Consider the following 26717-nt stretch of genomic DNA (forward strand, 5'->3'; position numbering starts at 1 on the left):
AAAAAAATCAGTACATAAATGCACCAATTTATAAAATTCATGGTGGGCAGCTAGCTTGACCAATCATACAACGATGACAAGTGCAAAAAAAAGGAACAAAGGATATCAATAAAAATGCCTAAACTGTGAAATTAAGAATATTGAAGAGATCCATTTTGGGTATAGACTTTCAATAAACCCTTGTAGCGCTCCAAAAAATGGAACACATATTGCTATAAATTCTACCGACGCTGAAGTATAAAAAGGAAAATTGTCAAAAAAGTACAATTATCGTATAGTAACGTTTTTGATTAATTAATTGTAATTGTGAATAGTTAGTTACATACCGACGTTTGAACTACCCACTACAATACCAAGAAATGTTTTTTTTTTTTTGAGAAAGGGCATAATACGAAGAAATGTTGGAGTGAAGTTGAAATTCTTCATCATGGTAGCAGATTCAATAAGAATAAAAATTATGCTCTAAAGAGCTTTGTCTAGATAAAAGTAGCTAGAAAACCAAATAGCTCGTGACAGCTTTATATATATATATGTGTGCGCGCCCAAATAAAAGTAAAAGAAAAGAAGAAACTATGAGTTGTCACCAAGAACTTAAAGATCAGTTGATTTCATAGAAAGAGTTTGAAAGAAACAGCTGCATAATATATTTTGTGGCACTACCAACCAATAACCTAGGTTTGGCCAAATCCGTACACACCAAGCTCCGGTAACGTTTAAACTGTCTTCCCAGCACGGCCTCATGGATCTACACAAGTTGCCACAATGTGTAAAATGTCATCACCCATGATGAAAGCATTGCCCCTATTAACAAGGACGTGTTCATATATACCAAAGTTTAAACACAACATACTACTAACACCCGAACAATTGAAAGACATATGCAAAAAATGGGAGAACGGGGATTTGTAACTAAAATGTGTACCATCTAAGTTGTGAAATGGCGAAGGGAAAACCAAAAGCAGCAGCATTCACAATGGCCATAGTCGAGGAAGGCAGAATACCACCATTGCTTGTATGACTGTGGTCAATTGATAAGCAAAACAGTTTTGCCAAAACCTGGAAATGTGCTAAAGGTGATTCGAGTCTCCGTTTAAACACATATCAGTTTGGGAAGTTTCAACTTAGATTTTGGTCCAATTAGTTTACTTTGTAGTATGGTTAAAGGTGATTCGACAATCCCCTCAGATATAATCAGTGTGGTAGCCTTTCAGAATTAAGAAGTCACTTTATAGCACTAAATACATGTTTACCGGGATTGACATGATCAATTGATAAGACATATAAAAAACCGAATACCACCATTTGGTTTCTCTAGAATCCGTTACTGGGTAACCAGTTGTCTTGATCTTTCGATATGTTGATCAATTCCCATTGCTGAGTTTTTTTCAATTATCTTGTTTCCTTCTTGAAACAAACCCCAAAATTAAATTATATCAATAAATTTATGTACATTCGTGTTTTATTCAATATACAAAGAGTGGTTAGCACATTTAAGTACTTTGGAAGAGTCTTTTAACAAAATGGGTTACTTTGAATTTGAGGTGTACTTTAGCTTATGTTGTTGTTATTTTTTGGACTAAAAAATACCGCTCATACTAATGTAGACATGGAAGATATGGTTAGTGAAGTCGTGGACTTACGAGTTGTGGATTTGTGAGCTATGTGTTGGAGATTGGTGGACAGGGTAGCTGTTGGTGTGCTGAATTTGTAAGAGTTGTGGTCAGAGAAGGTGTGGTCGAGATGGCTAGTATTAACAAATTTGGTGTTTAGGGAACATGAATAAATGAAGTGTGGTTACTAGCCTCTTGTAACTTCTTACCTATACAAAACCCATGGATGAGAGTGTTAAAATTTAACCACATAAGGTTGCAAACAGTTCCTTACCATCATGTTCTTAAGCTTCCAACCAATCTACAAATCCAACAACTTTTTCCAATGAATAGTCAAGTGTATTAATAATAGGTTCAAGTTTAAGGTAAAAACTTAGAGATTCTAGAATCTAATCAGTATCTCACACAAACACCTTCTCTGAAACAGCCAACTTTATTCATCGAATCAGAACTCTAAATTCCACAAATTTGCAACTTTGAAATCAAATTGAAAACCCAGAAAGGCAAGATCGAATCAGGTTCAAGAAATCCACCTGGAGAAAACTCTTCCATGAATCTCCACAAGTTTCATAAACACCATTTTTCGCCGCATGAAGTCAATATCGAGCTTCTTATTGATAAATCCAACCTTGAAGTGATAAACTCAGAAATCATGAGTCCATGAAAGTGGTAAAGTGAAAGTAAATAGTATTTCATCGAGAGATGTCAATGCATAAGAGATCATTCATTAAATGTTTAAGATCACGAAGTATAAGTTCTCCTCTTTCAATTGATGAGCTCCTCTGCTTCGCTCCTCAACTCCATCAAAATACGTCTCTCTTCCTCAAGAGTGCACGGAAAGTCACAAAATTGGGTTTCACACATTGATTCTGAATCCGAGACTGTCATATTAATTGAACCACACTACACATACAAGACAATAGACTGACATCACGATTCAATAGCTAAATCCGAGTTGATCGAGAAAACCGATTAACCTGTTAGAGATACTATAGAGAGATACTCGGGATACTAATCCCTTCTGTTATGGCAACATAGTTAATACGTTAACCTAGAGACCTCCTCTCTATTCATGTATATATAGGCAATTGCCTTGTACTGTTAAGATATGCAAATACATATTTTCTATATGGTATCAGAACCATATCGGTTATCCTAATTTTTTTTTTTTTTTACAGGCGCCGCTCTTCTTATTCTTCCTCTCATCTTTCTCTTCACTATGTCTTCACTATGGCAGGATCTACATCTCTCGTCATGTCCGTTTTGCTGAGAATGTGTTCCCCTTCTCCTCACCAATCCCTCCCAATCCTACCTCACAACCACCTCAAAACGAGCCCAGCTCCCTACCACCAGTCACCAAAATAAACCTCAAACCACCTTCCCCGCCACTCGTAGTGCCACCGACGGGATCTTCGAGCTCCGATTCTAACCTGCAGGTACAGCAACAAACTCCCACCGAGACTTCATCGTCTCCAGCCACGACGCCAACGTCACTTGCTCCGACTTCACCCACTACGACACCACCACAACAGTCGCCAAGTTCGACAACGCAAGCTACTAGAACATCATCATCATCATCACCACCACCTGCACAACCGCCTCAAGCAGCTCCACCTCCGCCTCTTCACCCCATGCTCACACGTCGCAGGAATCACATCACCAAGCCAAATCCCAAATACAACTACTCGGCGTCTCTTGTTCGTGGAGTTCCAGCAGAACCAAACACTCTGCTTCAAGCGTTAAAAGACAAGAGGTGGAGAGGTGCAATGTCCTCTGAGATGGACGCTTTTGCTCGTAACCATACATATGATCTGGTTCCCCGAACACCTGATCAAAATGTAGTTGGATGCCGATGGATATACAAGAACAAATACAATCCCAACGGCTCTCACAAATCTTGCAAAGGCAGACTCGTAGCAAAGGGCTATAACCAGCAACATGGTTATGATTATACTGACACTTTCTCACCAGTAATTAAAGCTACAACTCTCCGTCTTGTTCTTGATATTGCAGTGAGTAATTCATGGCCCATCCAACAGCTTGACGTCAACAATGCTTTCCTCCAAGGAACTCTAACGGAGGAAGTTTATATGGAGCAACCACCAGGCTTCGTTGACAGTGATAAACCGGATCATGTATGCCGTCTAAGGAAAGCAATCTATGGTCTCAAACAAGCACTTCGGGCGTGGAACACTGAACTTCAATCTTTCCTTCTCAGTCTTGGCTTCGCAAACTCTCTTGCGGACACATCTCTCTTTGTTCTCAAACGCGGAAAGGAACTGGTGTACCTTCTCATATATGTTGATGATATTTTGGTGACCGGGAACTCCAAACCAGCCATCGCCACCATCCTAAGATTACTTGCTGAGCGGTTCTCTATGAAAGACCCGGAGGAGCTTAACTATTTCCTTGGCCTAGAAGCTCATCGCACATGTCAAGGCATGCATCTCTCTCAGCGCAAATATATACTTGACTTGCTTCACAAGTATGACATGATGAATGCTAAACCAGTCTCCACCCCGATGGCTTCGTCTCCGAAACTCACATTAAATTCTGGTACATCTCTATCTGATCCCTCCAAATACAGAAGACTGGTCGGAAGCTTGCAGTACCTTCAGTTCACACGATTGGATGTTGCGTATGCTGTGAACCGCTTATCTCAATTCATGCACAAGCCTACTGATGATCACTGGCAGGCTGCAAAACGCATTCTTCGCTACCTTGCCGGCACACCATCGCATGGGATTTACTTCAGCACAAACAACAAACTGATTCTCCATGCCTACTCTGATGCTGATTGGGCTGGGGATGCTGATGATTATGTCTCCACCAACTCCTACATTGTTTATCTTGGCAGTCATCCTATATCTTGGTCAGCTAAGAAACAAACCGGAGTTGCTCGCTCTTCGACGGAGGCTGAATATTGAGCTGTGGCTAACACTGCCGCTGAGCTAAGCTGGATATGCAGTCTCCTCACTGAACTTGGGGTCGCCATACCTTCACCACCGATAGTTTTCTGTGACAACGTTGGAGCTACATTTCTCTGTGCTAATCCAGTCTTTCACTCGCGCATGAAACACATTGCGATAGACTATCACTTTGTTCGTGGCCAAGTTCAAATGGGAGCCTTGCGCGTTTCCCAAGTCAATACGAGAGATCAATACGCTGACGCCCTCACAAAGCCACTCTCTCGCGCTCGGTTCTTGGACTTTCGGGACAAGATTGGAGTGAGACCTCTCCCTCCATCTTGAGGGGGTGTGTTAGAGATACTATAGAGAGATACTCGGGATACTAATCCCTTCTGTTATGGCAACATAGTTAATACGTTAACCTAGAGACCTCCTCTCTATTCATGTATATATAGGCAATTGCGTTGTACTGTTAAGATATGCAAATACATATTCTCTACATAACCTTTGTCTTCCGATGGTAATGCTATATCTCCAACGAAAGAGCCCACTGACAAAAATTCACCGGCGATCCCAAAACCTCCACCACGGTCACTCCTCCTCTGGCGACTCCATCACCACCAGAACCTTTTTCCTCACCACCTCCACCATCGGAGCTCCTCCTCCTACTCTTTTATCACCTGATAAGCTGCAACCAGAAATATCTCCTCCCCCTACTCCCACATCACCTGCCTAGCCGTTTATCCTACCACCACCATGACCTTGAGATCTTTCCCCCCTCCCCATCCACAACATGATCAACCTTCCATTTCACCACCATCACTTCCACCATCAGAAATATCTCCTCCACCACCATCATCAAAAAGTTGAGATAAAAAAGAAGAGGCTTCGGGTTAGAAAAGATGCTATGTAATTAGGGTTTCAGAATGTAAGTTTAGAAGGTTTCAACTCTTGTTGGGAATTAAATTATTTCAGATAAGCAATGAACTCAGGTTTGATTAGTTCACTAAATCCTTAAAACAATTCTTGGTGTGAATAAACATTTAACTCATCTAAGTTCAGTTCCAGAAATAGATACTATCGTGTGTCATAATTATCCTAAGATCTGGATTCAGAGTGATTAATCGAGAAACTAGCTTTATAAACAATTTAAGAACCAAAGGATTACCCAAACAATCTTATCAAGTCTAATTCATTCAATAACTTTTGAAGAACCTTAAATCTAACAAGAAAACTACTGAGACATAATAGTAGACTAATTAAAATGTATAAATAATAAACAACAAGAGTTCAAGATCAATCTCTAAAGTAGTTCTAATTTATCTCTATAAATCTAAAGATAAAGCTTAGCCGTCAACAATGGTTTAGAAACAGATAATATACGTTTAAACACGTTCTAGGCTCTTTTGTAAATAGGGAAAACTTCTGGGCCAAACCGCAATTCTTAGAAACTGATAAAAACTCGTCGGGAGCAAATCAGAAGGAATGTCGATCACACTTTGATCCAACCGTCTCATCGACCTCCAACCGGTGGCATTAGAAATCTAACTCAATTCTATCTCTTGTGTAAAAATATGAGCTTCACCAGATCATGGGAAGTCTTTTACTCGTTGCTAAACTTCTGATGTGACTGCATAGTTTTTCATCTCAAATAGCTCTAAAATCTCTAAAGTTTCCTAAAACGTAAATGAACCTGAAAAGGCCCTGAAACGACTTGAAACATATATAATAGATTCTAAATATGGACTTATACCATGGTTAAAACCGGTAAAAACCAAGGTATATCAGAAATAATCGTTTCGGTGAAAACAAAACGGATTAGATCAAGTAGTGTGGGAGATTTTGCAGGTCACATGCATCCATGGAGTAATGCCGATGTCTTCATCAGCATTTGCGACTGATGCTTTTTTATGACTCCGCAAATTATAACAACCTCCTCGGCGCTAGTCAATAGTAAAGGTTGATCAGGGTCCAGATCAAAAACGTCTCTAAGAACTTCTTACTGATTTCCTTTCAGACCGGCGTCAGAGCTAGAAAAGTCAGAGATATGCTGCGGGTCTGGATCGGAATACACAGCGATCGCCTTTACTTTCTTTGGACATCTCCCGGCCAAAGCCATGGAACAGATAGATTTAGATTTCTACAGAGAAGAATCAAGATCAACTAAAAGGAATGAACACGGAAAAGAGAGAGAAAGCTCAAAGAGAAAGAGAACGATGTCTTCAGATATTGACAAAAGAGAGTGATAAAAGAAAGAAGCTTTTTTGATATTTATAAATTGTAAACGAGGGGATGCCATCACTAGGTCTGCAATTTAGTGCGGTGGCACGACTCCTGCAACTTTAGGAAAAAATGTTCACCTTTCTACGCTAAAGCCGGATCAGGTTTACGGTTTAATTCATAACCATAAATGTTTGGATTCGGTGAACTGCCGAGGCGGACACCCAGTCGGCTAGGGCTTACGCCGACTCGAAGGCATAAATGGTAAATCTATTAAGAATATAAGAGGAGGAGATAGATCCTGAGAAGGCCATTCAATTGACACACGAGAACACGGCACAAGGATTAGGGTTTATATTAATCTCATTGGTTTGCCAGGTTGTTCTTGCTCACCAAAACTCATTCAGTCTCTTCCAAATCATCTTAAGATCATTCAATAAACGTCTTTCAAACAATTCATATCGAATTCGTGAGTACTATACCGAATTCAGATTAAACAATACTCAACACCGACGTGTTTATTCATAGTATATGTTACCAGTTCTACTTTAAACTATCAATCTAAACATTGCTTTATCTATTTAACTAGTATATACCCCGTGCATACGCACCGTAATAATTTTGTTAACCAATAAAACCAATTTTCAGTTATATATACGTAACTAAAACTTATATAAGATAATTTTCGCTCATCACAAAGAGATGAGTATACATAAAAAAATTTTAACACGCTTGTCATCGACTAATCACAAACATATAAAAATTCGTTTAATTTGTTTATAAAAATTCACATTTATTTATTTAAATTAGCTTTTTGAGTAAAAATATTAGTTTGAAGATTTTCATGTTTTACTTCTTTCTGTTTTGCCTTTCTATTTAGCATAGAGTTTATGGCTTCTTTGATGTACTATATCCATTATTTTATTTCTATCTCCATATGCAAACTAAACCAATCTTACAAATCCAACTACAAATTTCAGCATGTAATAGAGAAGCATCAAAAACGTATATAGCTCCGTTGATGAAAACTGTACTATAAAAACGTAGTGATGGAAAGAGAGGTTCAATGTTTTGGATACTCCTCCACTGCTTCGCCTTGGGATCGCCTAATGTGAAAACTTGACAAGCCTGCTCGTGGGCTTGGTCTGGTATGAACAGTACTTTGTATTGATCCTCGAGAGGTTCATATCCGAAGAAGCAAACGCCAGTATGTGAATGTTTCATCTTTGGTAAGTTGAAGGACTGCCTCGTAGTAGGGTTATATATAGCTCCCTCGTGATGTTCATTTGACCAACAAAGGAACAAACCGCGGGCATATTCGTGAGCTGTACTAAGGATCGATACAGATTCTTTGTGAGTCAGTTGAGGGCAAGGAGATGAGATGACTAACAAACATTCAGTCCCGTTGTCGGGATCCTTAATAAGATGGGCATCACGCGGAGGCTGAGTCAAGGACCGAGTCACGATCGACTCGATGAAGTCTTTACGGCTGCTGATAATTGATGACCAACACTTTGAGACGCATTTGAACCTCACTAGAGATTTCACCGGTAGTTTTTTTAGTATTTCCACCGTTAGATCGATAGGGATGTTGAAATTTCTGTTGGATATTATACGGTGACAAAGTCGTGAGGGTGAAAGTGAGGTTTCATGGTTCTTCTCTTCGCGTCCTCTCTTCATCGTCCTCTCTTCTTTTATGTCAAAGTCCTATATTTTTTATGTGTTGTATAACATGCATGTTAGCATACATATATATATTTTACTCTTCCAGAATTAATTTATAATTATCTGTACATGTAGATATTTTTAATGTTTTAGCAAATAAATGATTATTATTAGAACTTGACATAAATGATAAACCAGTCAAAGGCAATTATGGTTACATAATCTCTGATTAGGACTCCAACTATTCTTGATATCTGCAAATCATCATTCCATATATAATTATGCACATTAGTATATAAGACATATACCATATATAATTAATATATTCATTATGATTACATATCCTTATAAAACTATTCTATATATGTATGGAAGAAAAAGTCGGCTATGATAGGTAACCTTGCGAACAACATTTTAAAGCGATTCCGCGAGGTTTTTGCCAATCAACAAAAGTTGCGTGATAAAAAAAATGTAAAAAACAAGTTTGCATTTTCGCTGACAAAAATACAAATAAAAAATTTATTAAGTGGAAAAGTGTGTTTTAGTAGACTATTTACAAAATCAACACTTTCACATTATTAAATTATATGATAATATCATTTTAAAATTTTAAATAAATAGCAATAAATGTTTTAAAATGGTCATGTTGTAAATAACTTCAAAAGAAAAAATACTACAAAGTATTACTTAACTATTTATATATATAAACATAACTATATATATATATATATATATATATATATGAGATATGAAAAAATTAGCTTAATTTTCAATAATAAATATTATATTATAATTTGTTTAATAATATTATAAGAGATGTCAATCTATTATTAAAAGACTATTAAAAAATAAACTAAATATATTTATAATAAGAATTAAAGTATTTTAATAAATTTTTGTTATTTTCACATTTTAAATAATTAATTTAATTTTGGTGTTTGTTTTTCATTATAATAAAGTGAATATCATACAATACATTTTAATTAATATAATATGCATTCCGCAATTCCACAATTTTTAAATTTTTCTGCAACTTAATTAATTTTTTCCACAGCTTAACTATTTTTTCCACTATTTCGCGATTAAACAGTGTTTACCGATTGGAGACATAGTCTTTGTACCCATGATGCACTCCAGTGAAGGTTACAACGTTTGGGGTTTTTCTTTTTCGCCCAATCATACAATGCATGACAAGTGCAAAAAAGAGGAACAAAGGATAACCAATCAAATCCATAGTTTTTATCAATAAAAATGTTTGAACTGTGAAATTAACCAGAACCCTAAAATCCAATCCCTAAACCCTAAACGGTAACCAATAAATCTAAATTCCACGCCAGAACTTTAGACTATAAAACACCAAATCCTAAATTTCAAACCCAAATCCTAACCATGAATCGTAAGAACCACTTAAAAATAGGCAAGTATTATTTTGTACTTCACTTTATTTAATAGTCAAGTGTTACAAAGATCATCGCTTCCAGTCTTATGTTGCCGTTAGAGGCCCCTCGTGGATACAGAGTATGATACTGAAGAAGGCTTCCTCCACTTAGCTTTTTTCATGCTCGTCATTTTCAGACTCCCTGCTGGTGAGGGGAGATTCACGTTATTGCTACATACTGGTGGTCCATTTCCTTGCATTCCTTTCTTATTGTTTGCTTTTCCAAATTTTGTCTGAGAACTAAATGTTTTATGTTCTCGGACTGTAGGTTTTTTGAGGATCCTTGTGTCCGGTGGAACGTAGATAAGGTTTCTGAGAATGAAATGTTAGACAGTGAAGTTGGGTGGCTTCTTCGAGTGGCAAATGTCCCTTCTGCGCATAGCGTTCAACATGCTGCATGCTTTGTCATCTTCTTCTATAGGTTCTTTTTCTAGCTGGGATTTATGTATAAGTGAATTTGTGAGATATACATAATAGAAAAAGACTTAAGAATATAGCCATGCATTGAAATGTGTGACAATTTCGTATGAAAATGGATGAGTTTATCTTTTTCCGAGCGTGACAGTTCGTCAATACAATGTTTGATAGTATCCTATACTATACTTATCAAATATATAGTACAAAATAATCAATACATAGAAACAACACTTTTTGAGGAATATGAAGAGGGAGAAGAGGACGAGAAATCTGAGGAGGAATGAAGAGAAAATGAGAGGGACGCAGAGGAGGAGGCAAATGAGGAGGCGGAGGAGGAGAAGGCATGGCCGGAGGGAGAGGAGGATGAAGAGGCGGCGGTGTGGGATGAAGAGGAGGAAGAGAAAAAAACTTTAAAACTTAATACCATATCCTATACTATACCACATTTTCTATCCAAATGGTATAGTTTTTGTGTTACTGGTTCTCAATGTTTGACACCTTCTTGACTTTTGTTATTTTTTTGGTCCAAATGGTGACATAGGGAATTAAGTGAATAGTCAATTCCTACTCATTCCTTAAAAAATTACACCATTTATGAAGAATTTTCGCTGCGTTTGATTATTTGTCATTCTTTGAATTTTAAAGAACTATAAAAGAAAAACATTCCTTATCAAAATTGATATGGAACAAAAGGAATAAATATTCATTTTCATTCTTTTTATTTTGTTCCTATTCATTTATTTCCTACTCATTCCTATTCATATTGACAATATAGTATTGGTATGTTGTTGCTTATAACTGCTCAGTATAGATCAATAAATATAAACCAATTTGTTTATAAGAATGATACACCAACAAAATATAACACATGTCCCTTACTATAAAGTCACATTTCTATTCTATGATTGCTAGATAGAATAGAACAAAATAAATATTACATTGCAGAAGAAGAAGAATCATTAGGCAAAAGAAGAGATATTATAAACGGAAAAACTGTTTGAGTGGTTGGAGTTGATGAGAAGAAGAAACGAACACATAGGATGGAAGCAAAGACGAGGTCATGGGAACAAGTAAAGTGACAACGAGTGGTGGTGGTTTTGGTAGAAGAGAAAACGGTGGAGAAAATCGGTGGTGAGAAAGAAAACGGTGGAGTCTCCACCGTGGAGAAAATCGGTGGTGAGAAAGAAAACGGTGGAGTCTCCACCGTGGAGACGGTAGTGGAAAGGAGACAATGGTGAAAATGGTAGATTATTCAGCAAAATGTACTTTTTCATGTAAATAAATTGTGTTTGCATTAGATATTTTTATCATTAGAAAACTCTAAACAGACGTTTCATTTCAGTGGCATACAACTTTTAATACTGTCATGAATCTGCACTTTATTCTATTTGTTATAACATTATAGAATATAACTATTAACAAAGAGCATCATCCTTCTCCAGTGCAACCCAACATCTCATTTTGGGTGGTGATGAGTGGCAACACTTATGAAGGAAAAGACGGTGGAACTGACAGAATAGTGAAGGAGAAAAAGTAGGAGGCGAAAGATATAAAATCTGGCGAGGAGGAGGAGGAGGAAATTGTAAATACTATATTATGATTATAAAATAGAATAGAACATATTATACAAAATTATTGTTTATCTTCCTCGATTCTATGCATTGTCTGATTCTTCATCTTAAAGATTAGTGTTAAATTTATTCGTTTTCAATGGAATCGGTTCCCTTTCAACAGTTGAAGGTAACTATATCGGTGCCGAGACCCTGACACTCCTGCTCGAACTTCTTCATGTAAACTAAATACTTTGCCGGTTCTTTCTGGTGTGCTGGCTCCATAATTATTTGTGGGCTATAAACATGAGCCCAGGTTTTTCTTTATGTATTGAGCTTCATGTAGTGTTTTTCGGATAAATTAAAAAAAAAACAAAGTTAAGAAAGAACACATAATTTCTTAGTGGGGCTTATTGAATCAAGGATTTGAGTAAATCCAAGAAAATCCGAGATTTGAGTAAATCTTAGAGAGATTTGTTACAAGTTTTAAGGTTTTTTGAAGAAATTTTAGAGTTTTTGGAAAAAAACTTTAAAATTTTAAATATTTATTTTAAATGATATTTTTATTTTTAAATCACTATAATTTGATATTTTTATCATTTTATGAAAAAAATATAAAATATATAAAAGGTTTTAAAATTGATTATTCAAATAATTTTTTATTATTATTTACTTTTCAAATAGTTTGATTTTATTTTAAAAAAACGTAAAGTAAAATTTTTTTTATTTTTTAAAAAAGTTTCAAATACCATCATAAGAGGTGGTATTTTCAATTCATTGTTTTTCTACTATAAAATAACATCTAACCCCCACTAAATCCCATTTAATAGATTTTATTGACAAAATCCATATTTTCCAATATGCTGGAATTTGAGAAAACTTATACAGATGACTAATCCAATAAACTTTTATATGGAATTTATATATGTTTGATACAATAAGATGGGATTTGAAAGAGAAACAAAATTCTCTCAATTGATCCAATAAGACCCTTTAGTTTCTAGACGAAGGTTTGCGTTTGTTTTGTCAATGAAGTCTCTATCTTATGTTATATTTTTGACTAACAAGTACATAAAATGTCTTCAAACAAAGATGCACCGGTCAGTCAATAACGTGGACGTGGGATTGTTATTAGAATAAATCTATTTATCTCTATATATAAAAAGATGTTTTCCCCCTTCTAGTGATGCCACCTCAACAGACAGGTCAGAATCGAGTTATGTGGACGTGACACGTGTCCCAGACAAGCAAAACGCATCACTTCATTTAATCCGATGGGCTTTGACCGTGAAAAAAGATTGGGCTGATATGTTCTTCTGGTTTAAGCGGCCCGACGGCCCGTAATCGAAAACCCTAAGTTTGATTACGCAAAAATGGAGTTCGTCTCTACTCTTGCGCCTTCATCGAGAACATCGACAGAGGAAGCTAGGGGTTCGTCATCTCCCCCAGATCCGACCATGTCAAACAAGCATGGATGTTCTGGAAGGAACCTCGAGTCAGATCTTCATAATCAACTTTTGTGTCGTTCACAGTTCCCGTCGTTACGCTTGCTTTTGACCTCCTATGATCTGTTACGCAGTTAAGTGATTGATCATCATAACAGCGTTCTTCAATCCTTGGACCACGCCAACCACGGCTGATCATTGAATGCTTCTTATCTTCCTTGCAGGCGGTGGATCTTCACTTATAAAAAGGGGAGACTGCACCTTTATGAAAATCACCCTCCCGGTTGCTAATATCAGCAAAACCTCATCTTCTTCGATTTCATAGCTTAGCCTTTCATGCTCACTGATTTGAAGGCCATCGGTGTTCTTCCACTGTGGTGGTGTGACTTCAGCTTCTGGGAAGCGAGAAACGTGAAAGGAGGCGTCGAGCTAATGGGCTTGGACATGCTTATCCTCGACTCTAAAGGAGGTCCGATTTCTAAACTTATTATCATCCTCGGTTCTGGACAGCATTTATACTCTTATCAACAATATATTAATCCTTTCTGATTGATGGTGGTGAATCCCTTTATTGATTAATTATTTTCTTTAATGTTTCAAGCAACCCTCATACCGCCACCGTCTCACGGCTTACCGGCATCTTTTTAAGGCGGATTTGATGTAACTCGCTGCAATCAGAATTACATGCTCTCTAACTCACCTCTACTGATACGGTTCAGCGGTTCAACCGAATTTGAAGAGATACAGTTCTACCAATTCCTAAAGAACGCTCAAGTTCCGTAATCACAGTGAGGTACTTAGGCTGGCCAACAAGAACACACACCTTATCTGCGAGCTCACAGCTGTGAAGAGTATTGTGAGTGACCCTACACAAGGAAAACATCGTGTCATGACCGGAGGTCTCCAGCTGCTCCCAGTTATGATGATGTTGCAAGAAGCATAAACCTCAAGATTGTTGGAGGTGCTCAGTCATGTTTTGGCAACAATTAAAATCGATAGGTAACTATCTGATTCATATTGTGGTCCTTCTCACCTTCATAATTGTATAACCCGTTTTAAGGAAAAGAAAACAAAACGTCTGACCAGATCTTTCTCTGATTTTCCATCTGTCAGTGATGTTTCTCTGACTTTGAGTTTGTTCCACTCGCAACTCTCAAGCTCTATCGTTTCACAAGCACCTGGAAGGCTTCTGTGTTGATCTAATAGTTGTTGCAACAAGCGTAAACCCCCAAGATTGTTGGAGGTGCTCTGTCATGTATCATCTGGTTTTTTTTTTTTGGTAAAAATTTTAAGATTCATTACCAAGTTTTAAGTTTTTTGCAGAACAACATAGACACCAAGAACAGATTAACAGAAATAAAACTAAACACAAACTCAGACTTGGACAATAGAACGAATCGACTACAAGAGGAGCAGCTAATTAGAAAAGATGCACCAGAGTTGGAACCTATGCTTGCCGCAAAATCAAACCTGCAGTTATAACGAGGACTGAACCCGGTAGAGTATGGCGATCCCGATGATCAGTCCTTAAAGATCCAGGTTGTCAAGAACAGCTCGTGCAGCCCGCCTAATCCGCAGCCTCCACGAACAAACAGCATCCTTCGCAACCGAGTGCACCCGCTCACACCAAGTCGAGCTTTATTTGGAGAAGAAACCACCAAGAGCCTCCACAGATTATCGGACCTACATCAAGAAAACAGAACGAGCAAGCGGGCTCTGAACGTGCCTCCACCAAAGGAAGAAGCCGTGGTTGACAAGGCCGACGACTCTCCACCTCGCACAGGCACCGCGACGGAGAACCCGTAACGGACCTTCACGATTTCGAACCGAAATCAACCCCTGGAAGCCCCCGCGAGATAGACTGACCGGTCTAACAAGGAACACCTGCGGAGAACACCAAGACACGCAGAGAAACACCGCAATGCCACCGCCTGGAGAAACCGAGAAGCGCCTTCAACCAAGCGAGTCTTCTCACCCACGCCGAGAACGGAAGGTAGAGGAAGCAGAGGATGGAGACGGATCTACTTCCGGAATCCAGATCTGACGCCAGATCGAGACTTCCACGACCACACCCGACCGAAGGAACCTCACATCCACTCCTCCTCCACGCTTCTACGGAGTTCCGAGAGAGACAGCACCAGATCTGGAACCGCGGTGGCGCAAGCCCCCAGAACACTGAGAAAGGAAGCAAGAAGAGGGAGGGAGAGGAGAGGAGAGGCGAGAAAGAAGAGAGCAGCAACGGGAGGGGGCGGACCGGAGCCGAGGAGGCCGCCGACCACCCAACGAGATCTGCAACTAGGGTTTTTTTTTTTTTTTTTTAGAGAGAGAAGTAGAAGAGGTAATTTTATCATCATCATCTGGTTTTTGTTAACTGTGAATTACTTTACTGCTTCTTGGAACAAGCATAAACCCCAAAAGCGGAAAAACATGAGTTTCACAGGTCAATATATAGTTTAATAGCTTAGTTTGGCAGTCTATATTTTTTGTTTAAATAGGAGAAACGTGTATTTTCACATATCTGTACATTATCATGTGACATCACTGCTATAATATAAATAAAAAAACAACGCAAAATTTGTTATACTTTCGTAACGACTGTTTTGGTCATCAGCCAATTTTGAGATAATAATGCGATTATCGTCATCGTTCAAAATTGATTATATATATCTACTTTATATATATATATATAAACATAGATGGTGCAATTACATCAAAATAGATGCATGATGCAGTGGAACAAAAAAATTGGAAAGACAAATTTTCAAACAGCTGTGAAAGTTATGAATTCAATGGTTCTAAAACTTAAATAAAATTTTATTTGGTTGTCCCCATTTAACAATATTTAACCGAAAAACTTATTTAAGTAAGATAAAAAGAATATTAAGATTATGGGTCCGATTAGTTGATTATAAATGCAGAAAATTTGTTAAAATAACTTAGTCTGTAATTTTTTAGTGATGTAATTGTGAATTTTTTATGTACAAAATATAATAACGTTTTAACGGCTGATTTTTTAAAAAAGAACATTAAGTAAGAATGTAGATATCAAGGAGGATGGTCAATTAAATTACTTAGAGACTAATTGGAAACAAAAGATATAAAAATGTGTACGTGAAATGAAACATATCTATAGTCCAACCAATCAAACACCATAATTAAAATTTAATTAATTTTTGTTCGTTTTTCTCATCACCTTATATAAATTTTTCAATTACAAAAATATTAAAAAATTGGATATTAAAATTTGAAATTCGTAAGACAAAAAAATGAATAATTATAAATAATTTTATAATTATATATCAAATTATATTTTTATAATAGGTTATACTATATATATTAAATAAATATACAAAATATATAATTAAAATTAAAATTTAAACAAAAAAACCAGACGTAGCCCGGACCGACCCTAATATATATAAAAAATATGTTTTCTTCCTCCCGGTGCTGCCACTTAGGTCTCCATGTCACAAAGTCGCACTCTATAAAGCCGACATGGTCCTTTTCAGTTATGAAGCTATTTTTCGTGGGCTGCTTGGTTTTTATGTTTGGGCCTGAATCAAAAGTCAATGGACTCTACATCTGTGGCCTTTATCATTTCTTCCTATTGAGAAACTCCACCGTCCCCACCACACCTTCTCAAACCCTAAGTTCTGCTACTGTTAATAATTTGGTGGAAAAAAAATCTGAATACGTTATGGAGATTGGTAGAGTCGAAGCGTCATCTTCAAGGCTCTCATCAACCATTTTGAATGCATCTCCTTTACTTCCTTTCTCAGAATCTTCAGTTATAAAAGTTATTTTCTAGACCTGTAAAATTCATCATTTTAATCTTTTCGATCTTAAGCTTCCTAAATATAATCATCTCTTCTTCAAGGATATGTGTGCTTATCACACCTCCACCGACCGAGTCAGCATCGTCCGGGGCAGCAGAGCTGTCTTACGCGGAAAGGTTAAGAATTGTGGAGAGTGCGGAAGAGCATGAGTCTGATATGGCGGAGGATTGGAGTCGTATGGAGGAGACCAGCAAGAATTATCGGCGGAGTTAAAGCTGATGAGAGAAGAAACGGCGTGTATGTTGGATGATCCGGACCAGAGTGCGTGGAAGGAGTAGATGAGGAGGAAGGCATTGGAGCTGGTGGAGAGGAAGGTTGGGTACGAGTAGGAGGTGGTGGTCCTGGTGGAGATGGAGAAGCAGACAGTGAAGTGGATGAGATATCGTAGCAAGAAAGCGAGCTGAAGGGTTTGCAAGCATATGTTGAGATACGATGTGTGGGTTTTTTTTTTAGTTTACCTATTGTGTACATCTTCCATATTTATGTCTATTTATCTCTCTATCGCAGGTACCTATTTATTAATGATCCAAGTAAATTCCATTCCTCTGTGAGTTATGTTTTTATTGGAAGAAAATTTTCTGTGGCCAAAATGAAAACTCCATGGAAATTTCAGATTTTTGGTAACAACAAAAGAAAAATCAAGAATTAAGTGTGAAACATAGAAGCAATGTTTGAAATAAAGTTTCATGTTCATATCTTTGATGACAACCCAAGAACATCAATCTATTAAAATATTTCTCTTATATAATTTTAAAAGTTAAAATAATAATAATAATAATTTTAAAAGTTTCATATGGGCTGTATGATTAGCGATTGATAAATCATTCGTCTTCACCCCCGAAATAAGATTTAAATTATAAAATAATCATTACAACAAAAAAAAAACCTCTTAACCCAAAAGCCTTACAACAAAGAAGGATGCTTTAGACTTATCTACTCTCACAAAAAAAACACTTATCTATTCTAATATTTTTTGGAGGAAAAAAATGTCGATCTATTTAGAAGTAATTTTTAAATAGATTTCACTTCAAAGTTATATAAAGCATAAAGTAAATAGTAAAATTATATGATGCAGTAAATTGTGTCTTTTATTAAGTACTTTAGTTATATTCTTTCTTTCCATCAAAGTGATTCATTTTGTACAATGGTTATTCTTTTGTGATTTTGTATTTATCTATAACAAGCAAACAAATGGCACATATTTCATGAAAACCAAAAAATAAAATCATCTATCACGTAGTTTACCTAATTGCAACAATTTTAAGTAGGAGCTCCTAAAATTCATTTCACATAAATAAGATTCTATATAAAATATATAATTAAACTTTTGCAACTAAAAAATATCTACTATAATATTTAATGAAACTACTCCTGAGCAACCAATTTTGTAGTTTAATGTGTAGTAAATATTCAATGTAACTATACAATATCTATGTATCCCCTTCCAAAATGTAAAATAATATAGTATTATTTCAAAGTTTTTCTAAAGAAAAGAAAAATGATAATACAAGTTATGTTATATTTCTGTGTAAAAAACTAATATATTTTCATGTATAAATTTGATTTTTTTTATTTTTGATAATCTCAAATCGATGATGTGTGAAACAAAATTACTATAATTATAAATTCATTTTTAAAAAGTCATAGAAAATATCCTAAATTTATAAAACTCGCTTAAGAAACATATTAACAGTAAAACTATGTATTTAAATGATCATTTCAAAAAATATTTGAAAGACCGGTACGCCAAAAAATCCCTAGGCAATATATTTGGCAACATAATAAATATTTACAAAAATAAAAAAGAAATTTAAGCAAGATAATTCTTTTTTAAAGAAAACAATATAATTATTGAAACCCACAACATTGTACATGATCCCTCTTCTTTATACATGATCGTTTGCTTTCTTATGCTTTTATATCCAATTGTTAAACAAACCGCAGAGAAACTCCCATTAATCAAAAACAAACTATAAAAGGTCTATACTTCTACTTTAGCTGCAGAGGAAGAAAAAGAGATCAAAAATCAACCTTTTACTCCATAAGATCCAGAGATATCTTTGACGATCCATAGTTTAACAAGGTTTCCCTATTGTCTTCTTTCTTGATCAGCTTTATTTGATTTAACTCATAATGCTCAGGGTATAAATTTAAAGAAGTGTTATCCCTATATATTAATCATGGAGTATTACAATATGTTTTCGTAGCCACGTGTCATCACGAGAATGATTTTTAGAATTGTTAGAAAAATAAATTGGTTCATATAAACATATACTATTTTTTTTTATTAAACCAGCTATCAAATTAATTAGTAGTGTACAAAATAATATATATTTTTCCTTAAATAAAAGTTACGAAATCGAAGTAAAAAATAAATAAATAAATAAAAGCTACGGAATTACCTAATATGGTTGACATATATATGACAATAATGATTATGAATAATACATATTTGATAACAATTTTTCTAACCCCTCTTTTTTTTGTTTAATTTTATACAATTAAAAGATATTAAACAATCACATTAAGCATATAAGAAAAAATCTAACTTTTTTTAATTATAAATTTTTTAAAACGACTATAAATTACTAAAAAGGATAAAAATCTCACATTAAAATTTTTGTGATCAATGGTTTAACTTTTTTTTGTTCAAGCAAGCTACAAATGATCATATATCGTAGGGGTGGACATTCGGATAAACGTTCGGATTCGTATCGGATATTTTAATATAAAGCTATAGAAGCCGTTCGGGTATTTCTACACTTCAAGTCGGGTTCAGGTATCTTATGTTCGGGTTAGGATATTTTGGGCCGAGTTCGGATATTTAAATTTTGAAGAAAAATAAATGAATTATTCATTGTTTAAGTTTTTTGTATTTAAAATATTTTTTAACTTAATTGGTTTTCTAATTTTTAAAAGATTAAAATATTAATAGGTTTGGAGATAAAAATTTAAAAATAAAAAGACACTAATTTAGTTGTTGTTTGAAATTTTAGATGCAACTTTTGTTAATGCAAGAAACACGAGCTTCATATGTATTTTAAATGAGTAGCAAATGATTTTGTCCATAATTACATGTATATTATCTAATTTTGAGCAATAAACATCATTAATATAAATATTTTGAATAAAATAAGATAAATAAACAAGAAATATAAGGTTAAGTATACTTAAGTTTGGATATCTCCGTTCGGGTTCGGATATTACGAGGTGATCCCATTTATTTTGATAAATGGTAATTGATTTGATTGTCGGCAGAGAATCCTAACACGTGATTCCGGGCATCGTGGTCGGTGGTCCTTGTCAAGATTCTTTTATCTTCACGTTATAAATCAAACCACGGATAAAGAAACAACAAAAGCAAGAAAAAAAAATATGAGTGGCTCCGGTGCGCAGCTTCACAATGTTTTCGTCTATGGTAGCTTTCAGGAGCCTGAGGTCGTCAAGGTCATGCTTGATCGTAGTCCTGAAATCATCTCTGTAACACTCCCTGGCTTGTACGTATTGTCTTAATCTCTCGATTGATTTTTCTCTCTGTATAGATCTAAGACTTGATGGTGATTTTGGATTTATTTTTAAATTCAGTAAGAGGTTTAGGCTTAAAGGGCGTTTGTATCCATGTGTTATACCGTCTGAAGATGGAGAAGTTCATGGAAAGGTTAGATTTTTAAAAATCATTTTTGTGAAATTCAGCTGCTATATTATTGTGGGTTTTTCTTTTTGTGTTTGTTTAGATCGTAATTGATGATGTTTAAGGGTTTAGATTTTGAGAAATTACTTGGTGATATTTTGGTGCAGTTACTAATGGGATTAACGGATGAAGAACTTGAGAATGTAGATGCTGTTGAGGGTAATGAATATGAGAGAGTGACAGTTGGTGTTGTAAGAGAGGTGAGTCTGAAGATTATCATCTCCATGAAACAACATTTTCGATGTGATTGATTCTTGGTGTTTTGTTTTGTTTGCATGTACAGGACAATTCTGAGAAGATGACTGTGAAAACATATATATGGATCAATAAAGATGATCCTGATATCGATGGAGAATGGGATTTCGAGGTTTGAACCTTTTTTTGTTTTTCTCATAATCGAGGTTCGATCACGTTATCGTGGTGTGTTTTGGATTTTTGTAATTTTGGTTTAGGAATGGAAACGACTACACATGAAGAAATTCATAGAGACGTTCAAAGAAATCATGGAATGGAAGAGGAATCCTCAAGGAAAGGGAAGGGACGACTTCAACCATGTCCTGCGCGATGCTCCATCGGCTTGAGTTGAATTTGTGTTAAGAGTATGTTCTATGTTTCATTTTTCTCCAGATTCCGAGTATAATAAAACCTAGAAAAGTGATAGGTATTGTGGAGATCAGTGAAAGTATAGTAATGCTATATGTTATTTTGTATGTTCTATGAATCATTTTTCTTCCATAGATTTTGGCATTTATATTGTGTATGGTTTTGATCAGCCAATGCTTATGGTTTCTCTTTATAAGTAACTAATTAAAGAGAGTAGTAGATCATTGTACTGATCTGCTAAAAGAATAAAATCTGAAATAGTAGCACTGTCCAGTCCACAAGTGATAGATTTGAAAAGTCATGTGTACTGACTGATAGATTGGTTTTCATTTATTTTTTTCAGCAAGCATTATGTTAAGCTTTTGAAAGACCTTTCTTGAGTATATTACACATCTTTACCTAAACATAAGAACGGTATCTTAACCACAACTATACCTGAATCTACATGTGGCTTCATGAGTAAAACGAATCACAACAACAAATAGTAAAAACTAAACTAGAATATGTTGTCTTCCCACACCACATGTGATACAGTGTAAAGTCTGGAAATTGGCTAGACTCGGATATCAAATATTCAACGAAAATTCACAGTTGTGAAAATTCGCTTTTATTCTTCTTTAAAAACTCTTAATAGTTCCATAGTAACTCTGCAGAAAAGAGTTCACAAGAGAGGTTTGACCAAAAAAAAAAAAGAGTTCACAAGAGAAGTGTTCTAAGAAAAACATCAAGAAGGAAATGATTCACTCGTTCTTTTCACTACAGAGAAGGGATGTGAATGACACTAAGGGAGACCGAAGGATTCGACGTCATTTTCACTGTTACTCTCATCCCATTAAGAACCATAACTCTTGACTACTGGTGAAGAAAAAAAGAATATTTCGGCTTACAATTGCGTATGGAAAATTTTCTTCACGACATGACCCAGTTCCCAGTTCTCATGGCAGTATTAGGCCTTGTCTATTTCTTCCTTTGTCAGTATTCTGGTCTATAGCTTTTTTTATCTCTAACGCTTTTGTTGGTTCGCAAAAAATAATTATTAAAGTTTTGTTTTCTTCGTCGGAATTGTGGAGAAGAAGTTAATGGAAGATTTGCTAAGTCGATCTTTATACAATTTCAAAACCAACTGAATCAGACAAGTCAGTGGAAGATTTGCACTGTTTTTAAAACCGGAGGACCTGTAACCAAACCTAAAAGATTTTAGGTCATGGGTCAATATGGTTTGACAAGGTTTAACTGCATTTAACCAAATTGAATTTAGAAATATTTTATAAATAATATATGTATTCTCTCAGAAAGACAACAAATAAAATGTTTCAATAACCAAAATTTTATACAACCTTAAAAATAACAAACTGAAAATGTAATTAATATATAAAATAATTTAATACTTTAAATGTAAAATCAATACGAAAAACACATATAAAGTTTATTCTCTATATAAAGATATACTTATCATAGAATCAATGGTTGGTAGTCCTAATGGCTGTCACAAGGTGGAAAATTAATCCTGATAAAAGCTATAGCATTAGCATTTCCTTCGTATGTAATGTCTACCTTTCTTTTCCCTTTGGAGATTTATAAAAAATGATAAGCGCTACTGCACGATTCTGGTGGAATTCCAATTCACCAAACTATGTAGTCCAAAAATTGAAGGAACTATCGGTTTTCAGACTGATTCACGAGTTTAATAGGGCATTATTAGAAAAATAACTGTGGAGATTAATCCAATTTCTAGAATATCTCCTTACGAGAGTTTTGTGAGGAAGGTATTATCGCCAAGCTCGCATTTGCGACAGGTAGTTAAAAACTCTTCATCTTATGTTTGGACAAGTTTGATGGCTGCTAGATCTCTATTACGATTATGGATCAATCATAAAGTGCACTCAGAATACAAGATAAATGTTTGGGAAGATCCTTGGATTCTCACTATCCCTGCTAGACCTGCTAAATCAATCCACCTGGTGGTAGATCCTCGGGTGACAGTGAGCGACACTACAAGAAATCAATGATATAGTTACAGAATTTTATGTAGCTAGGAGGGACAATCCGTAGCAAGAAAATAAAAAGCTACGGATGGTAACGGATGGAAGCGGTGGCCTCAGCGTCCACGCTAAATGTAAGCCGTTGACAATTCATAGCTAGCTTGCAACAGATTCGCGAGAACAATGGTCATAGCTAATAGCGACGGCATGGCCACCACATTGTCCGTTGCTCATTGGCAACGTTTTTAACGAAAGACTTTCTGTATCTAATAGCCACAGTATTTAACTACAATCTATCCTTAGCAAAGTTATAGCAAATATATAGCTACGGGTCTGATTATCAAATCTCGGATTCCAATACAGCAACAGACAAAGCTTTGGTTAGTGTCATAACAAAACAATTTATAAAGGTTGAATATATTGTTAACAATACAAATAAGACCAGAAATAGTTGTACAAGATTATAGTACTACAAGAAGAAATCTGAAATTCCTAAACATAACAATATGTCGATGTCAAACTTCCTATACACAAACAAAAAGTTAAAACTAAGAAGTGAAATCTAAAGACAACAAGAAAATTGAAGATGTTTATGCAGGAATGATGAGAAGAATCAGATGTAGCTGCCACTGAAAACCAGAGAGGAGCATGGACTGCGGAGGAGCAGAGAAGAGACTGAAATGCAGAGGAGCAGAGAGGAGACTGGACTATGGAGGAGGAGAGGGGAGGCTGGATTGCTGACCACCATTCGCGAATTAATTCATGGGACTCCAAAAATTTGGGATGTTGAGCAAACAATTGAAAAACTGTGTTGGATTTCAAAGAAAACATAAAAGTTTGAATTTTGGTTTTTCTTTGTAAAAAACAGTTATTTGAAAAAACTAGTTTCCCTAGATTATAGGAAATCGATTTCTCTAAAATCTTGATTGTCTAAGAAATGGTCTTTAGAAAAACAAAAGCTAAAAACTACTTCAAAAACTACAAATAATAAACCTCTAAGTTAAAAGTCTTTGCCTGGAAAATTAATGTTCCACATCAAATATATCATCTTATATGGCAGTTGGTGTCAGGATATGTAGTAGTAACAGGGAGTTTAACGCGACGCCATATGCGTTACGATAGCCATTGTCCTAGATGTGGAGAACCAATGAATCAGTCAACAATGACATTTTTGAATGCACACATGCCTTGCAGAGTTGGGCCCTCGCTTCGACACCATCGTGTCCGGGTACTTTCCCAACAATGAGCGTATATACCAACATGGATTATTTATTCTGGATAAAGAACGAAATTGAAGATTTGAAGCTAGATAAAGACCATTATCTTTGGATTATGTGGTAGTTATGAAAAGCTTGTAACGATAAACTGTTCAGAGGAATAACATGTGACCCATTTGAGTTGATTCGAGACACTGAGAGTGAATGCCATGCATAGTTTAATGCAAATTCAAAGACACCGGAAGAGACAAACATGTCACCAAACAACGAATGTACAAGTCCAAAGCTTGCAGAACACGTGTTTGGTTGATGGATCATGGACTGTCGAAGCACCGTACAATGGTTATGGTTGGGTATGGATGGTTAGATCAGGAAACGAGCAACTGTTGAGATTCAGGAACAAATAAAATCGTATATTTTCATTGCACTCAGAACCGGACACGTTAATTTGGGCGATGGACGTAATGCCTCAGCACACGAATTTCCAACACTTTGAGGAGGACTGCAAAGCCAACACTCAGAATTTATATTTTTTAAACCAAAAAATACAATTTAGTTTATCTTCTTAGATCATTTTGTAACTGATAGCAGAAAAAGTGAAGGTATAAATAAGAGCGGCGGATGAAAAGATGTTGTTGTTGCTACGTAACATAAAAGAGAAGAATATGTGGTGGGAGGAGGATAAGAACCTACACTGGAGGTGGAAGAGATGACAAGTAGTGACAATGGTCGAAGAGAAAATGGCGGCGGCGACGAAACAATCGGTAATAGTAATGGTGACAATAATAGGATCGAGGTGAATGAAAAAGAAAAACAAAAAAAACAAGAAAAAAATAGCGAGTTAGATATGATGTTGCACAATCTGGGATATAAAATAACCCAAGGCTGGACAGAAGGTTAGCCGATAATATACTATAAATGTATGTATTATAGTATATTATCTACTAACATAAACAAAACATCCTACCTACTTAATTCACTAGGGTACGTAAATGACGCTGCCATTTTGTCATATAGGGTGGTCGAATGTGTTATCTGTCGACAGAAGAAACACAAGAAACTACTTCAAACCGTAAGGGGATCGCAATTGTGAAATTTAGTATAGCAGGTCCACATATAATCTAGTTGTTGCGTAAGCAGTTGAAAGTTATTCTATACTATCAAAGATAATAGTATAGAAATGACACAGCTGATATATAATACATAGGAAACCTGAAATTAGGTATGGTGTCTGAATAAGCATTAGAAAAAGAGACAAAAACATTTATGTAGAAGTCTAGTTTGGCTGCTGAAAAGCATAAGTTAGAGGCACAATAGGAAGAGGAATAAAAATACTGTTATAAATGAATGGCAATTGATAAACAAGTCGTTAGCGTTGTACTTAACCATACATAACTTCCGAAATAATACACAAATTGAGATGCTCGCCACAGTAAATATGGGGGATATTAGTATCAAAGCTTAGTAAAACCGAAAACTTATAAGTAACATATGAGTAGAGAAAGCACAGAGGGGTTCCATCCAACATATCACTACGGGAGTTGGTCAGGGGTGAAGGTCGAGAAGGCTGCAATTGTATGTCTTCGCTACAACTACAAGTGACGCATAGTGAGTTTTCACACCATCCAAGACAATCATGGAAGCGCATATGTATATAAATCACACTATACTATCATGTCAGGTGGTATAGTACATGGCTCATTCACTGGTTCTGTTATATTAAGATGGCTAACAGTTTTCATATGTTGTCGGCAAAGAATTAACACAATCCATCCCAAAGATACACACTGATTAGTTTATATCTCGATCTATATTTGCAAACTGAGCTATTTCATCTAAACCTGGTAACTATACTATTAAAGTTCGTAAAATAGTATAGTCATACGATCCAATTTCTGGTGATATGACGAACCTGTTGTCGTAGATTTCAGTTTTTTATCTTCTCTAACTCCGACTCACAATCGATTTCTTCAAATTGTTGTTCGTCACGTATACTGATTTTTCAATTTCTATGGTAACGACAAGAAATGACACGTTTTTACTTTTCACGTGCATACAAGGGTGTTTTTGGCACTTTACATTACATTATATAATATATCGTACCCCATTACTTCTTATGTGCATAGAGTTAATT

General features: G+C 35.7%; 2 protein-coding genes and 1 long non-coding RNA gene across 3 annotated transcripts; 2 read left to right on the top strand and 1 right to left on the bottom strand.

Moving 5' to 3' along the window:
- Window positions 1-7396: 7396 nt before the first annotated feature.
- On the bottom strand, window positions 7397-9032 carry LOC125585534 (putative F-box protein At1g32420). The gene has a single exon (XM_048754798.1). The coding sequence runs from the start codon at window positions 8417-8419 to the stop codon at window positions 7667-7669; it is 753 nt and encodes a 250-aa protein (XP_048610755.1). The 5' UTR covers window positions 8420-9032; the 3' UTR covers window positions 7397-7666.
- Window positions 9033-13092: 4060 nt separating this feature from the next.
- Window positions 13093-15841, top strand: LOC106432326. Its single transcript, XR_002655118.2, has 5 exons — window positions 13093-13387; window positions 13479-13723; window positions 13856-14253; window positions 14368-14497; window positions 14578-15841. It is a non-coding gene; the product is annotated as an uncharacterized LOC106432326 (long non-coding RNA).
- A 4466-nt stretch (window positions 15842-20307) lies between these two features.
- LOC106432325 (AIG2-like protein A) lies at window positions 20308-21534 on the top strand. The gene is made up of 5 exons (XM_013873163.3): window positions 20308-20587; window positions 20676-20748; window positions 20889-20981; window positions 21065-21148; window positions 21234-21534. Exons 1-5 carry the CDS (start codon window positions 20466-20468, stop codon window positions 21360-21362), a joined length of 501 nt encoding a protein of 166 aa, XP_013728617.1. The 5' UTR covers window positions 20308-20465; the 3' UTR covers window positions 21363-21534.
- Window positions 21535-26717: the final 5183 nt, after the last annotated feature.

The sequence above is a fragment of the Brassica napus genome, chromosome C4, assembly GCF_020379485.1.
Source record: "Brassica napus cultivar Da-Ae chromosome C4, Da-Ae, whole genome shotgun sequence".
Taxonomy (NCBI): domain Eukaryota; kingdom Viridiplantae; phylum Streptophyta; class Magnoliopsida; order Brassicales; family Brassicaceae; genus Brassica; species Brassica napus.

Excerpts from the sequence above, each read along its gene's own strand:
- LOC106432325 (XM_013873163.3), top strand. The coding sequence starts at position 20,466 with ATGAGTGGCTCCGGTGCGCAGCTTCACAATGTTTTCGTCTATGGTAGC. Across the intron at positions 20,588-20,675 it reads TCTGTAACACTCCCTGGCTT|TAAGAGGTTTAGGCTTAAAG; the intron begins GTACGTATTGTC and ends TTTTAAATTCAG. Across the intron at positions 20,749-20,888 it reads ATGGAGAAGTTCATGGAAAG|TTACTAATGGGATTAACGGA; the intron begins GTTAGATTTTTA and ends ATTTTGGTGCAG.
- LOC125585534 (XM_048754798.1), bottom strand. The coding sequence starts at position 8,419 with ATGAAGAGAGGACGCGAAGAGAAGAACCATGAAACCTCACTTTCACCC.